This window comes from Gossypium hirsutum, chromosome A09 (assembly GCF_007990345.1).
Source record: "Gossypium hirsutum isolate 1008001.06 chromosome A09, Gossypium_hirsutum_v2.1, whole genome shotgun sequence".
NCBI lineage: Eukaryota > Viridiplantae > Streptophyta > Magnoliopsida > Malvales > Malvaceae > Gossypium > Gossypium hirsutum.
The window spans coordinates 49,114,642-49,131,322 of record NC_053432.1 but is presented as its reverse complement, the minus strand read 5'-3'; the positions used below and the strand labels follow the sequence as shown (position 1 = coordinate 49,131,322).

Sequence of the window (16,681 nt, the reverse complement as noted above, 5' to 3'; positions counted from 1 at the left end):
ATATATTATTTTAAAAAATGTAAAGCATTATTATTAAATCATATTTTTAACCCACACTATATACATATTTTATTTATTTATTTACTATATATTATTTCTTTTTAAAACTAATGTTGTTATATTATGAAATCTTTTACATACTTCTAAACCAATATATTATCATATAATTATTATTCTTTTTATTATATTATCTATTAAATATTATTTTAAAATGGTTATGAAATGTTTTGTTTTTTAATTGTATGTATATTTTGTTAGCAATCAATTACTCCTTTTTTATATATTAGTTTCTTTTCACATGTTTTATATTGTATGTATCATGTATGTGTTAAGTTTATTTTTATTATAATATGCACTATATTTCTTTTATTTGTATATCATACATTATTTGATTTATATTTTTTTATATCATGCATCATTTAAATATTATTTCGTGTGTTTATATACTTTGTTTATTCATTTTCAATACATGTTATACATATATCTTTGTTTGCATTTTTTTTTGCTTCGTATGTATTATTCTTTATATCATAGTATTCATTTTTTTATCTACCTAGTACAATAATATATTATTATGATTTATAATGTAATACGATTTTCCACGCATCATCTTTAAAAAGACAAGGCTCTAAAATTTTCAAAAAATATAAAGGCAATACTTGGTGTTTGGAAATTTCGAAAAAGTAGTGCCCTAACTTATTGGGTTGCAACTTTTCTCGTTAAGTTCGAATAGTCAAGTACCCTTCTAAATTTTTTAAAGGATTTCGAAATATAAATGACTGTCTTGGAATTGCAAAGTGATATGTCCTAACTTACTGGATGTAACATTTTGCTGTTTTGAGATAGAGATTTCTAAGGGCTAACTTATAGTCGATACTTTGATACAAGTAAACCCAAATTTTCAAATATTTTAAAGAGGATTATATCTTAAAATTTTTAAATTTCCGACATTAAAGACATTTAATAATCAATTAGGTACCAATTTTTGGGCATTACGAGGGTGCTAATCCTTCCTCGTACGTAACCGACTCCCGAACCCATTCTTTTATTTCGTGGACCAAAACTAATGATTTTAAAACAAAATGTTTTAAAGGTGATCCAATCACACCTAAAAAGATTGGTGGCGACTCCCATTTTCATTTTTTAAAATCGATTCCCATTTTCCAGAAGAAAAAAAATTGAGTGAACTAAGGAATTGCATGGTATAGTGAGTATAAGATTTTTGAGCTTGTAAAAAAAAAGGAAATATATATATAGAAAAAAGGCAAACTGTTAATCGAGAAAATCACAAAGAAAAAAAAAAGAGAAGAATAAAAAAAAGTGAGTTGAAAAAAAAAGTACACTCACATTTGTTCAAAAAAAAAGTCAAGCTCAGAATGATTGTGCTCATGGATACTATACTAGGCCTTAGTAATGGAGAAATAAGAAAGGTAAGAGAAGCAGATATAAGGTGGTGAGCTACATGTACGCTTGGGGGAGTATAGGGGACAATATAATGTTTCAAACTACTTTTGTGCTTAGAAATTTTGTAGAGCATGTTTTTGAATTTCGAAACAACCTAAGTCGCAGAACGTTACAAGCTGAAAAGTCCTATGTGACCTAGGTAGTACTTTATATGGATGACAGTTGTGCCAAGTTTTGATATTTTTACCACTTATATTCATTTGAGCATAATTGTATATTTATATATTTAGTTTGATGGGTACCTATGCTTAATATTCTTTTATTTATTTGCATTGTAATTTGGGGAACTAATCTGTTTAATTTTAGAAATTGTGAGTTAATTGCATATCATTATAGAGTTATATGTTTACTTACATTATCTTGTTAATATATTTCTATTATATTTCATGTATAATACCAGTTCGAGTACATTTTATCCTCTTACATATTTATTTCTTGTTTTCAATTATTTTTCTTCTAGTTTCTTTTCTTTTCTTTTATTTTTGTTTTAGTTTGCTTGAAGGCAAGCAAGGACTTAATTGTGGGGGTGTTTGACCTGACGTCAAATGTAGTAGTTATTTTAGTATATTTCTGCACTTAAAGAACTTGTTTTCTATTCATTTTAATATTAATTATTGCATTTTCAATAGTTGGAAGCTAAGTAGTAAAAGTTAATAAAATAAGTGTTTTTGACACATTTTTTAGTGTTAGAGACCTATTAAGCTGACACGAGCCTTAGGTAGGTTTAAGTTGTGTATTTAAGTGTGCAGGATGCTTAATTCTAGGCCCAATTGATGTAAGAACTTGAAATAAGTGTTGCACAAGCTTCCTAAGCCGTGAAATCACGACAGGAACTTCCAAGCCCACAAAATGATTGGCATGTTGTGACATGCAAAGTATTTAACGCGAAACTCCCCCTGTGTTGCAACATAGCAGCCATGTGTTGAGACATAACCTAAACATGGGTTACAAGTGATGATGATGCCAGCGGCCATATTTGACAAGATTTTAAGATATTGTTTGATATCTCATATTTATTAACTGGGGGCATATCAGACATAAAGTGCACATATTTTAGCCTATAAATAGTAGGCTCCTGTACACAAATTAGGGCATCAAACACAGAGATTTCTATAAACAATTGTCTTTCTTCAGTTCTTTAGTTTTAGTTTTCTTTTATTCTTACGTAGTTGGAAGATCCTATTCCGATATGAATACGTTTGTGAGTGGAGATTGTTCAAAACACGCGCTTCAATATATTTATTCATGAGCACTCTCTTATCTCTTATCTTTTATTCTTTTATTTAACTTTCGTTAATTTAGTCAATTAATGTTTGTATGAATATAGGATAGATTATTGTGTTTTATATATATATATATATTGCATGATTCGGTTATTAAACTAATTTATATGTTACGTGATTATTTATCTGAAATTTGTTGTTTATTCAAGAGTACGTACTTAGTATATTATAGAGTGATGCCCCTGATGGAATATCTAGACAGGTGAGATTGAAAGGGTATTATGTCGTGTATAACTTGTGCCAAGTAGTGAGACTGGAAGGGTATCTATATGCTGAGGAAGAGACCAGAAAGGTGACTTAGGTGGTAATCCTCAGTGAAGATGAGACCGAAATGGTATTCTTAGTTAAGGGTGATAAAAAACTCAATCGAGGATAATTAATTATTTAATTAGAAAATTAGGGATTTAATCGATCATAGGCTAGAGGCTCGCTTTGTTGACACTAAGAATAAGAAATTCCATTAGGCTAGTTTCGGTTAATTAGTTTAATTAATAGTTTAATTTAGATTCACACTATTAATTTGTGACTCGATTAGATTAGTAATTATTTTCTGTAATTAATCTAATAATAGTTTTCCAATTTGCAATCCCTTGGGTACGATCCTCGGAATACTTACTGGTGTTTCGTTGTAACATTTCTATATTACTATTTGACCTGTACGCTTGCAAATACCACACTTAAATATTTATATTTTTATTTGCACAATTTTTACTCTAAACGTTCGCACGTTTAGAGGCAGTCACTATGCCACTCTTACGATTTGCCTCTGATGAGGATACAATCCTTTAATTTGCTCAAAGGCTAAAACTCTAGCATTTAAAGTAGTAATCAAAGTATATCTCCTAGACAATACATCAGCAAGAACATTATCTTTACCATGCTTGTATTTAATAACATAAGGGAATGCTTTAATAAATTCAACCCATCGAGCATGCCTTTTCTTCACAAACTCTTTAGGCTATAGATGGTGTTGTCAAGCTTCAAGTGCTTGAATTAAGGCTAACAATTCCTTATCATATGTCAAGTAATTAAGTTGTGCACCACGTAGCTTTTCACTGAAATAGGCAGTAGGTCTCTTATCTTGCATAAGTATTACACCAATCTCTATCCCTACAGCCTCATATTCAAGCTCAAAAGAGCTAGAAAAATTTAAAAGTTTAAGAATTGGAGTTGAACATAACTTACCTTTCAAAGCCTGAAAGGCTTTTCCTTGTCATCACCCCACTTAAAACCAACTGATTTTTTTTTATATAATTCCAGTTAAAGGTGACGCAATAATGGGAGAATCCTTCACAAATCGTCGATATAAACTTGCAAGTCCATGGAGATATCTCACATTGGTGATCAATTGAGGTGAACTAAACGTTCTTATTGACATAAAACTTCTAAATAACTTAAAATACTTAAATTTATCCTAAATTTTGGAATAAATAAATATAAAACCTAATAAATAAAATATTGGGATCATAAAGTTAAGCCTTAAAGTTGAGTCCAATAATATTTAAACTTGAGTTAAAGCATGAAAGACATAATTTTTTGTAAAAATTCCATCCAGAAATTTTGCTCGCGCAATCTTCATTAGAACAACTATAACTTAAGCTCTCAAACTCAAAATTAGGTGATTCAAAGTACATTTTGAATCTAAGTGATAGCTCATTCATCAATCATCTTGACCAAAAATTTGTTGGGATCCCATCCAAAAAGTTGTCACAGGTCAACTAATTTTCTAAAGTTGAAAATTAATAGCTTCAGTGAATTAAATTGAATTAATTTTTCCCCATTCGTGCATGTTGACTCGATTGTTGATGCTCAAAGCATTTTCCCTTTTAAGCTTGATCTTGTCTCATCGAAGCTTTCTAAGATCGTTTATTACAAGCTTTTATACGATCAAGTTCATCTTCGCTTGAATCTTCTTTGATCTTGCACAAATGATTGGAACCTTATGGAGACTAAGTCCATCATTATGTTGGGCCCTCGAATGGGTTTGTGAATGAGATTTGGTGTTTACATCACTTAGAGTGAGCTCAAATGAATTTCTGGTGATTGTTGAGACCTAGATGGCTAAAGTCGAGTTTGTTGTAACTGATGTCCTAATGAATGAGGAAGACACTAAGGATTCCTTTATAGAGTTGAAGCCCAGCATAGATGAATCCTTAGTGGAGCCAAAAAGACTCGGCTTATAGGGGAGAAAGAGCTGAAAAAGACTATAAGGGAAGCCATAAGAAACCTTGCTCGAAAGAATGAGACCCTTGAGGAATTATATAGAAGTGTTGCGATGAGAGATGAAAAAGTTCAAAAGTGAGCATGTGAGTTCCAAGGTAGCCATGGGTGGTGGCATGCCGATATGTTCAAGTTACTGAGTAAAGATCCCTAAGCCCAAAAAGTTTAGATGGATGAAGGACACATAGGAGGTAAACTACTACTTATGGGCATGGAACAGTACTTCTGAGCCGTGGATATCAAGGGTGAGGCTTTTAAAGTAAAAATTGACTCTATGTACTTAACAGATATTGCTCCTTTGTAGTGGTGTTGTAGGTGCAATGATACAAAATGTAGTGGTACTACATAGGCACTTGGAGAATTTTTGGAGGAGTTCATGCTACAATTCTACCTCAAGCATGCCAACAAGTAGGCCTACTCAATGTTGAGAAGGATTACCTAGCACGACATGATTCACGACTATGTTCGAGAGATTTTCGATTTAATGTTCCAAATTGTCAACTTAGAAGAGTGAGGCCTTGTTTTACTTCTTAGATAGACTCAAGCCATAAGTCAATTTAGAATTGTAGGTAAGGACGTTTAGGACTTAAAGCATGCAATGATGGTGGAGGAGTCCCTGTTGGAGTATATCAATGACTCAATGGAGTATCCTAGCAATTGTATCATGAGAAAAAGTGGCGAGCTGAGAACGAAATCTGGTAGCGGGCATTTTTTAGATAAAGAGGATAAAAGAGTGAATTCTTAGTGGGAGGGGGGAAAGCAAGAAAAAATTGATCAAAGCAAGGGTAAGGGGATGTCTTTTAACTGCGTATTATGTGATGGCCTACAGAGTGTGAGACAACCTCACGTAGGCCAAGTCATTAGCGATTATGAACTACTTGAGCGAGTCAAAAGTAGAGGATAACGAAGGAGGCCAAAAGCTTTATGTAGGGAGGCTTGGAATTATCAAATCCATAATGGTGGTCACCATGAGAAGTTGGTGTTCAGAGTAGGAGCCATTCGAGGATGCCAGTAAGGAAAAATGAGCACCGAAGGAGAATGCTAAATTAACCAAGTTGAAAACAAGTTCGACCTCACCTATGCAAGAATGTAACAAGAGTGCAGAGAGTGCAGGCATCATGGTAGCAAAAGGACCAAGAGTAGTGACATTTGAGAATGGTCGAGAGTAGAAAACTTAACACAGAGGTTCCAGAGCAAAAGCTTATGTAGAGGGCATTGCTCACATATAAGGCATAGTTTGAGAGAGCAAACGTAGAGTTCTCTTAGCAATGAAGACTTTATTGTGGAGCAAGCCATTGTAAGAGTAAATGAAGACCCCCAGGTGTGGGTGATAGCCTCCAAGGATGGGGACGATGGCCACCAAGGGCTAAGGAAGTCTCCTTAGGTGAAATTGGCCTAGAAAGGTGCACATGTGAGAAGAATATGTATAAGGGTTCCTAAAACTTCCTATAAGAGTCCAAAAGTCTAAGAAGAGATCAGAAACTTACGCTATTGAGTAAAATCCTTTTTAAAGGTCTAAAATACTCTAAGATTGTATAAAGAAGTATAGATATGTATAAGATGTTCTGACACGTAGTCTTAACATTATATTGTATTCAATCGTTATTATTGAATCAAAGGGGTTTGGCCCATATAAAAGAAGGTACTCCTACTTTCTTTTTCTTTTTTTTTTGTAACTTAAGCTCTCTTATTGAGTAACAACAATTTTATATTGTCCCAAATTTTGTGTGTTCTTTAGTGCTTACTTGGTGGTAGGCTCGACCCTAGGGCTTGTTTGAGAGTGTAGTCGCCTAAGGCCCAGGGCTGGAATTGGCCCAAAATTTTTTTTTCAACTTTTAATTTGGGAAAAAATTCAGACTAAAATAAATTAATTAAATGCCTAGGGCTTTCAATTTTCACCATAAATGCTTTATCTCCTAGGGCCCTAAAAAGTTTTCAACTTTTATTTTATTACATTTTATAATTTTTTTTAAAAAGGGTTCAATTTATTGTTTCACCTAAGGCCCCAAAAATGTCAAGAATTGGCCTACTTGATGTCATTGTTTAGTCATTGCATACTTTAATGCTCCATTGGTGTGCTTATTTAAGCCTAGAGATTTGCTAAGTGCCTCTCCAAGTGAAGATTGAAAGTTGACTTAGGCATCTTTGGCATAAGACTCATGTCTAAGATTGCATGTTGACAGAGCTAGTCTTGGCCCATCACATGTCTAACGTCGCACATTGGTACAACTAGAATTTCAATCCGTACCATTTGTAGGAACTACTTGTGTAGTTGTCATTTAAAAAGTTCAGCAAAATGGGTGATTATTATGTTGGTAAGTTGATTTTTGGTCATTAATTTTTTCAACCAGAGAGCACACCTTATTAGCGATGGATACATCTTTAAAAAGTCTTTTGTAAGTGAAAAATACATAAAAGACGAAAAAGGAAAATGCAATCCTCCATAAGCTATTGAACTTGATTGATGTAATCTTTGCAAAAAACTATTTTACTTTATTTATCTCCACTCTTACAAAGATCTATTTATTGTGTTCATCTCTTGAACTATTGGAAAAGTTCTGTTAAAATGTCAAAGTAATATTATCTTTCATTAAACATTGCATCACAGTGTCATACAATCATATCAAGTACTATCAAAATGCTAATGTAACATTATCTTTCAATAAACATTACATCATAGTGTTATACCATCATACCATTGATTAAACATTGCATTAGTGTCGTACGGTTAAAAGTTGGACTTAGAGACATAGATGAAGTCATTGTCAGCCCCCTCCCCCCAAAAAAGGATAAGTTTATTATTTAGTCCCTTAAATTTTTATGACATTATATATTAGTATAATAGTAAAATTACACTTTAACCCCCCAATAATTTATGATTCTTCTCTAGTTCCTCTTAAAAATAATTTTCTGACTTCGTCTTGCCTATAAACAAAAGCTAGTAAGATATATATATTGGTAATGCTCGAATTGGTAGCCAACATAAGAATGTAGCAGTTAAGATCTTTTTCTTGTAAACCAAGAATCAGGGTTTAAACCTTATTGATACAACCTCCTTGCTAATATATGAGTGGTTCTATACCAAATATGAATATTACAAACCAATTTTACTATATGTCAAAACTAAGTTAGTCATTTTTTTTTAAATAAAAATTTTAAAAAAAATTATTTGAATTCGTTAAAAAAACAAATTAAATAATCTCATGTATCCATTGCCATGGTTGAATTAGTCTAACTTGTTGTAGTTTAATGCATTATATAAAAGTGTATCAACTAAAAGTAAGAAACCGACTTAAACGAGTAAAAAACCTTAGAAAAGTGGTGGTTTCAACCCTCACGCATTTGACTAAATTTCTAAATAAAGCTTTTTTTTTCAAAATTACGGAGATAGGCCATTTTTTTTTAAAAATGACAAAAATGTGTCATTTTTGCTCAAACATGTCCAGTTGGTGTCATTTTCAGGGGAAACTCAGAAAAAAGCTTCTAGCTAGAAGCGCTTTCCCCTTTTGACTAGTAAAGCACTTCCAGCTCAGTGCGCTAAGTAAAAACTCTTCTAGGTCAGCGCGTTCCCCATCCCCCAAAAAAAAAATCAGTAAAAAAACCTATAACCCCCACCTACTAATTTCTAACATTTTTATCTTAAATCTCTCAAATTTCTCAATCAACTCTCAAATTCTCTCTTAAAATTTTTTACTAAAATTCTATTTCTATCTAAATTCTATTTTTTATTATATTTTTAATTAATTTTTCAAGAAATATTTTTTTATTACATTTTTTTGTGTTCTATGTAATTTAGCAATGGTCAAGTCTCTAATCCGTCTTGATAACAAGAACATCTCCATCAATCAATTGCAAATGGTAAGAATAAATTTTAATATTGTTTATTTTTATTTCATTATTATATTTTAACTTAACATTTTTTATAATTTTTATGTAAATAGGCAAAAGATCGAATTTTATAATGTCATATTCATAATCTACCCAGTCCTCCATCACCGTTGATCGAACCATACTTGAGGGAAACTGGTTTTTAGCACATGACCCTTGTAGGTCGGGGGTGTAAGTTGGACCTGAAACTCATAAGCACGTTGGTAGAGAGGTGGAGACCTGAGATGCACACATTTCATCTTCTATGCAGCGAGTGTACTATCACTTTAGAGAACATACATTTACAGTTGGGGTTACCCATGGACGGGTCGGTAGTCACTGGGTCTATTCAATTTGCTGATTGGAAAGCCGTATGTTTAGATCTTTTGGGTGTGATATTGGAGACGATTTACAGAAGTCTAATCGAAATGGCTTGGATATGAAAAAATTCCGCGGAGCTGGTTGAGGATTCGACTGAAGTCCAAAGAGAATGATACACTCGGACATACATTCTTCAGATCATCAAGGGTATCCTAATGTCGGATAAGTCACTAAATCTCGTTCATCTAAGGTGACTACTGAAACTTGTTGATTTTAGAGAAGCAAGTGAATTCAATTAGGGTTCGCCGTGTTGGCGATTTTGTACCAAAAGATGTGTCAGGCGACGCAACTAAGAAAAATCAAAATTGATGGTTTCCTTTTACTATTACAATCATAGGCTCGGTTTCAGTTTCCATTTTTACGTCCTCGAATGAACTACTTGTATACATTCACTCTTAACAATGTAAAATTAGGAGATATTAACTTGATTAAATTGATTTAAATTAAAATTACTGTGCTAATAAGTTATTTAAATAGGTAGAATCATGCACCGAGTCATGTGAGATGACCTACTGAGCTTCAAGATATACGACTTCTATTATATCAACGATCGAAAGTGGAGGTATATATTTATTTAATTTTGAACTATATACAAAAAAACATAGTTGATTTCGTATTTACCTACTAAGCTGGAAGCGTTTTTCTGAGTTTCCCCTGAAAATGACACTAACTAGACGAGTTTTAACAAAAACGGCCATTATCGTCATTTTTAAAAAAATTCACCTATTTCTGTAATTTAAGAAAAAGGTTTAATTTGGTAATTTAGTCCACACATTTGTTCTGGTTAAAAAAAAAAGCCGTAGCCCTGGAATAGGGGAACTATGATTTGAATTCCGGACATGCAAATATCGCCTCTTATGAATAACTATATAAATTAACTAAACTAAACCCTTAATTCAAAGAGGGCTTGTTTTTGTTAGAATTTATCTAAAGACAACAATTTTTGTTGATGGAAGGCTCATTTTTCCACCTTCGGAGCTTCAACGTGAATCAACACTCAAAGCAAATGGAAGAATTTATTTATGGTTTAGATAGCGCTCCGAACAAAATGTTACAATCATCCGAATAGCTCTATAGCAAAGCTAAAATCGTTAAAAGACAATCATCCTAAAAATCCGATCGAAACAATGACGCATGAAGATGTTAATAGCATGATTATGTGGCCATGAAACATTAGTTTTCAGATTAAGGCTAAACAAAAATGTATTGCCATTGCTTCCCAGAAATAGCATCTACCGTGATCTGCCTTTACGACGATTTTTCAGTGCCGCACAATCTGGACAATACCACTTTCCTCTTGGCTGTTCTTTCAGACCAACACAGCCAAAGTGGAACCATTCTATCTTGCACTGATAAAATGAACAAAGAGTTCCATCAGATAAAAAATAGGGAGTGCTAACATGATAGTTTCCGAGAAAGATACATAAAGAAGTTGGTAACGTACATTGGGGTTATCACATGCGACCATCTCTCCATAGCTAACTTGATTGCACAAACAGTAAGTGGGTTCATTAGGATCCACTGGCAAGTCTAATTCCATACCAGTTGGATTTTCTGCTGCTGCTGCTGCCACTTCTGTAGCAGCAGCTGCAGCCGCAGCGGCTGTTGCCAGGCGTGTTCTGCGGAAATAAATAGTTCAAATGATATCATATATTTAACTATTGGAATTTCTCTTGCATGTAATTGAGAAGGAACTACAGACTCTTTTCTCGGTATGATCATTCCCAAAATCAAAATCCCACTGCCTTTCTTGAGGAAAACACAATCCATCTCTCTTGATTCTAGAATCTGTTTCATATTGCTATAACTAGTTTTCCAAAAGCCAGAAAATTTGAATAATATACTAATCAGATGACCATTAAATAGCCTACAAGAAAACCATAAATCAGCTTATATAGGATAGGTACATACTTTTTACGCCCTCCTCTTCCACTTTCATTGGACCTTCCAAATTTAGTGGTACTATTAGGACTTGGAACAGGTGATGCGGTAGCTGCATTCTCTCTTTCTGTTGAAAAACATATTACAAAATACAAATTACAAATCTGAAAGAGGTGAAAGGGTTTAAAGGCAAACATAAGATACATTTTATTTTTAACAAAATCTCATTATAGCTTTTGATCATATCTTCTCTTTTTGACACAATGTCTAGAACTACCCATCCCCAACCAATAAATAGGAGGATAATGTGTTTCAATGCACTCGAATTCACGTCCTCCTGCATTGGTAACAATACCTATGCCCATCGAGCTAACACTCAATCGGCTACATTAAATAATACAACATACCACGACGTAGCTCGTCATCGGACATTTTCAAATATTGATCAAGTTGCTGTATATGTGAATCAACCTGAAAACATCTTATCAAAAACAGAAATAAGTAATGAGGAAACAAAAGTAGTTCCATCCAGCATTGAAATCTTAATATGTTTTCTTTTAAAGCTAACATCAACGAACAAAACCAATCAACTCTGATTTGTTTCCACATAAGAATGCATATTTTATTCATAAGAAAGAAAACGAACAACTATGTTATTGATTTGGCTTCTTACTTGTAACTCTTATGTCACTGGTTCATGTAACAGAGTAGGACCTTTTATGTTTTAGCGTAAAAAGCTATGTTGCCCCAGTTCTTTGTATTTTTAAGTATTCATGTCCAGCACACTCTAAATACATGAAAATATTTTATAACAATTGAGATTACCTAGCTGACACTGACACTGGAATCGAGTAACATAGTTTAAAAGATTATAGTAACCGCACCTCTCTCTTCTAAGGTAGCCAAAGCTAAAAGAATTTAACTGCATTTTCTATATTAAAATACTACCTTAGAATAGCACCAACTCCAACCAAGAACAGAAAAGCATTCAGGTTTCTCAATCATAGTTATTGCATATAAATAACATAAACACATGAAGGGATAAAATATAATCTAAGTTTTGACATAAAACCACGCACCAAATCATATGTCTGAATTGCCAAAGCAACCTTTTCATCAGCAATCCTAATGCCATGCTTTTGTTCATCAAGTGCCTCATCGGAGAATCTAATGTTTTCAGCCCTCACGCCGCGTTTTATATCTTCTATTTCTTGTTCACAGCGCTGTTCATTTTGCCTCACAATTTCTGTTTATAAAAAACAACAAAAGGTTTGAAACAAATTTTTTTAATTAAAAATAGGCATTTCATTTCATTGCTCTTATTGAATTTTAAACTTGACTATCTTTTAGGGGTTTTCATTGCTGGTTTGTTAACAAAGTAAAATCATAAATTTCAAATGAATCCCGAACAATTAAAAATTAAGTTTCAAAAGCATACCTTGTAAACTTTTGTCAAGATCACGCATCAATGCATACCTCTTTTGGAGAATATTGGGCAGTGCTTCCAAATCTGTAAAATTTGGATAAAAATCAATTTCAAAATGAAATCAACTAGCATTGCATTATCATAGCAGAAAATCTTGAATTAAGGTTTATGTTTCCCTTTTTTCTTCTTTGTGAATTTAGAATATAAGAGGCATAAATAAGAACCCAAAGAAATAAATTTAGAAAGAAAATTGAAGAAGAAGAAGAAGAACTAAGTTACCAGCTTGAAATTCATCGATGAATGACATTTTAGAAATTTAGGGGTTTTTTTATAATTTTAATATTGAGTTCCGCAGTTGAATTTCGATGGGGAAATTTCACGGATATCTTCCCGCCACTGGTGTAACGAACTTGAAGCCCTAAAATGCTGTAATTGGATTACGTCTCCACCAAATGACATATTTAGCCTTTCAGCCATCGAACAACTCCGAAGATTGATAGCACTTGGACACCAGTTAAACGTCAGCGTTTCATGTGCTTGAAATTAACATGAATTATTAATTTAAGGTTAAAATGTCATAAATCCCTATACTATTGACAAAATTGGATTTTAATCCTTCTTCTTTTCAGATTTTAAAATTCATGTTTAATTGTTAATATTTTTTTTGTTAAATTAGTTGTTATGACATTTTAAAATTTAAGAAAAAATACTCACTTAATAATAATGTAACTAAGAAAATGACGATGTAATAAACCTAAATTTAACAACGTTAATAGTTTGATCTAAATTTTGAAATTTGAGAAGTAGAAAGACTAAATGTCTAAAAATAATACAAAGACTAAATTTCAAATTTACAAAAAAATACAATGACTTATAACAAATTTTAACCTTAATAAAATTTAATAACTTTAAATATATATATACATATATATATATATATAAACAAGATTCATAGACTATATAAATGAAAAGTGGCGGTATCTCATTTTTTGTTTAATTTTTATACTTTTTAATAATTATAATTAAATATGTCTTTATAATTATAATTAAACATATATATCTTTATAATTAAATATTTTTAAATATATATTTAAAAAAGTGATGTAAAAGAACGGGATGAAGCCTCTTCCACGCAGAGTATTGGGATTATTTTAAAAACTATATAATTTTAAAATGTGTATACATATTTAAAAATCAATTATTATTATTATTATTATTATCCGGTACATCACGCTTCTAATTTCAAATTTACATTATTCTGTGCATTACACACTTAATTTGAAAATTACTGATATATATTTAAACAAACATTTTATGTTTTAAAATTATTTTTATGAGATAAAATAAATAAATTCGAAATAATTTTAAAATAGGATTATCCGAACATTTATCTCTAATTTGAGGTTATCAATTATAAATAACATCTTTTTTTTGTTTGTATTTTTATCATTTTTTATAATTTATTTAATGTGTAATATCATTTGCGATCACCGAATCTAGAGATCCTATTCATTCAATGGCCAAGATAATAATCAAGTAGCGTCCACCCAACTGGCGCAACGACGGAATCTAACGGCAATGGCTGTTGTGGTGGAGGTATGAGGTCAAATTGAAAGTTAGGCTTTGAAGAAAATTTTATGTTTATTGCAGACCGTGACATGATAATACATTATGCAATGATTGCTTTAATTTCATTACCTATTTTGTTTAGCAAATTCACCTGTGTGTTAAATATGGTATTTAGAGTTGAAATTGGAGGAATTTTTTAGGTGCTTTTCAATTTTACCTTTGTTCCATGAGATTTTTCTTTTAATTTCACCTTTTCTTCTTCTTCTTTTTTTTTTTTTTTTTTTTGCTTTAGAGAAGAGTCTGATTCTATTTAAAGAAAAGATTAAAATCACACAAGTGGGTGTTAAAAATATTTTTTTTGCAGGAATATCAACCATGTGTTTTTATTAAGTTTTTAATTTGAGAATTTCAATTAATATTGTATAATTAGGTTGCTTTATATTTCTCACTTTACATCTTCCTTAATGCTTTAAATTTTATATTTTCATATGCTTTATATTGTGTAATTAATACATGCAGTATTTTTTCTATGTTAAATGTTTCATTTGCTCTAATTTCCTCCCTACAATTATGGGAATAAAAAGTAATTTAAATTTTTTTTCCACGAATATGTTAAATGTCATTAACCAAAATTTTTAATTACTATGCATTATGAACGTTTTTGATGCAGCATCTGTTGGATGTAATGCTTTAAGTGTATTATTTTTGTTTTGTATAATTATATTTTTTGAATAAAGTAGTTTAATAAAATATTCACTAATTACACCAATATGTTTTTGTATATTTTTGTTTGATGTTTTTTTACACAAAGCAAAATGAAAGTAAATATTGACTTATCTAACATTTAACTAATATTAAGTGGTATTATGTTGTCGGATTGTAATTTGGAAAGATAACTTGTATTAGTAGATAAACCTAAATATTTCTTTAGTCTAATCGGAAATTAGCAAACCAATTGAAAGACTAATATGTTGTCTATAAAGTTCAATTGAGGAGATATTTTATATTGAGCATTGGAGCAAATGACTCTCAAAAGATAGAGATTTATATATGACTAAATTGAATTGAAAATACATCGGCTATGACTCAAGTAGAATAAATTCTAGATTTGTTTTTGAATTTATATGTGTGTGGCTCATATACTTTTAAGTCAGTAAAAGCCTAAATATATAAGGAACAAAAAGTTGATACATTGGGTACACGATTTCTGCAGTATATGGCATCATTCACAATAGTGGAGTTCATAGCATGAGACATGGGTAAACAATATTTTCTAATTGACATTACATGGTGGATGAAAAATAAATGTGGTCATGGGTCCTTCTTCTTTGTGATGAATGACTTAATTACTATTTGAGGTAATTTACTTTTTATGAAAAAAGATGTAATGGTTACCATAAGATAAAATAGGATTATATTGGGAGAATAGATTTATCCCAAAAGATTAAGGATATCCTATGAAGATAACACACTTATGACAAATGATAAGGTCATTGGACGAACACTTATTAAGTAGCTTTCGTAATAGTATATAATTAGGGAGAGCCCAGTCACAATACTATAGTGGAATAACTTCATGGAGAAATGAGTATATAATTAATATGTAAAAAGTTGGAACCTAATTATAAATCATTTGAACCCTAATTATATATGTCCAATTGATCCTTCTGTTAACTAGTTTAAACAAAAACTGAATTGCATATAGAGCTTAATGAATGAAAATGATGAAGTTAGAGAAATGAGTCGCATTCACAAATGACTGTATTTTTCCACTATATATAGAAATGATTTGAGAATTAATTTAAGGTTTTCAAGTTATTATTTAATTAATTATATAAATAATTGAGGTTCGAAAATATAATTAAATTAATTAGTCTTTATGAATCCGTTGAATATGAAAATTAAATATATTTCATCATAAATTCTTTTACGGTAAATTTGTCATGATTTTAATATAATTAAAATTGAGTTGAGAAAATTATTTAATTGAAAAATTAATTTAGTGGTTTGATTAATTAAATTAATTAAATAAATAATATTTATTTTAAAAAATAGAAAACATATAATAGACACAATATAAGAGAAGCAAAAAACCTCTCATATTACATGTGAGGCAGTAATCTTAGTGTTATCATCTAGGGTGTGCTACCCCTTTCTCTCCTAGTGGAACTAGAGGATTGTTTTCTATTAAATAAATATTATTTGTGTTATTTTTATTCAACTAATATTCTCTTATCACTTCCTATAAATAGATAATGTTGGTAGAGCGATTTACACACAAGTTTCATATATTGTTATTCTATTAGAAAATAATAAAAACTTATTTTTTAAAAATAAATTCTATTTTCTAGAAATTACAATTTCTATCAATTTCTATTTGAGAAAATTGTTTTCCTATTGAAAGTAATTAAAGCATTTCTTGTTCTATGTTTAATTTGTGTTGTTTGAGCCCATACTCAACACAATTTGAGATATGAGCATAGAAGAAAAGGACATTCGGTTTAAAGTTAGAAACGGTTTAAATTCGTCTCGCTCAAAGCAGAGATAATTTTTTAAAAAAAATTTGTGTTATAAATATCATAAATCAGTT

At 31.1% G+C, this 16,681-nt stretch overlaps 1 protein-coding gene across 2 annotated transcripts; it reads right to left on the bottom strand.

The window, feature by feature from the left end:
- Positions 1 to 10,212: 10,212 nt before the first annotated feature.
- Positions 10,213 to 12,979, bottom strand: LOC107888810 (PHD finger protein ING1). Of its 2 annotated transcripts, XM_016813039.2 has the most exons (8): positions 12,802 to 12,979; positions 12,535 to 12,606; positions 12,176 to 12,342; positions 11,504 to 11,567; positions 11,127 to 11,223; positions 10,918 to 11,022; positions 10,660 to 10,834; positions 10,213 to 10,564 (listed from the first exon to the last, which is right to left on the bottom strand). In XM_016813039.2, the coding sequence occupies exons 1-8, from the start codon at positions 12,827 to 12,829 to the stop codon at positions 10,448 to 10,450; spliced, it is 825 nt and encodes a 274-aa protein (XP_016668528.1). In that variant the 5' UTR covers positions 12,830 to 12,979; the 3' UTR covers positions 10,213 to 10,447. The 2 variants fall into 2 exon arrangements, with proteins under 2 accessions (XP_016668528.1, XP_016668529.1); XM_016813040.2 differs by lacking the exon at positions 10,918 to 11,022 and having other exon boundaries at positions 12,802 to 12,959.
- Positions 12,980 to 16,681: the final 3,702 nt, after the last annotated feature.

Excerpts from the sequence above, each read along its gene's own strand:
- LOC107888810 (XM_016813039.2), bottom strand. The coding sequence starts at position 12,829 with ATGTCATTCATCGATGAATTTCAAGCTG. Across the intron at positions 11,224-11,503 it reads CGATGACGAGCTACGTCGTG|AAAGAGAGAATGCAGCTACC; the intron begins GTATGTTGTATT and ends GTTTTTCAACAG. Across the intron at positions 10,565-10,659 it reads TCGCATGTGATAACCCCAAT|TGCAAGATAGAATGGTTCCA; the intron begins GTACGTTACCAA and ends TCATTTTATCAG.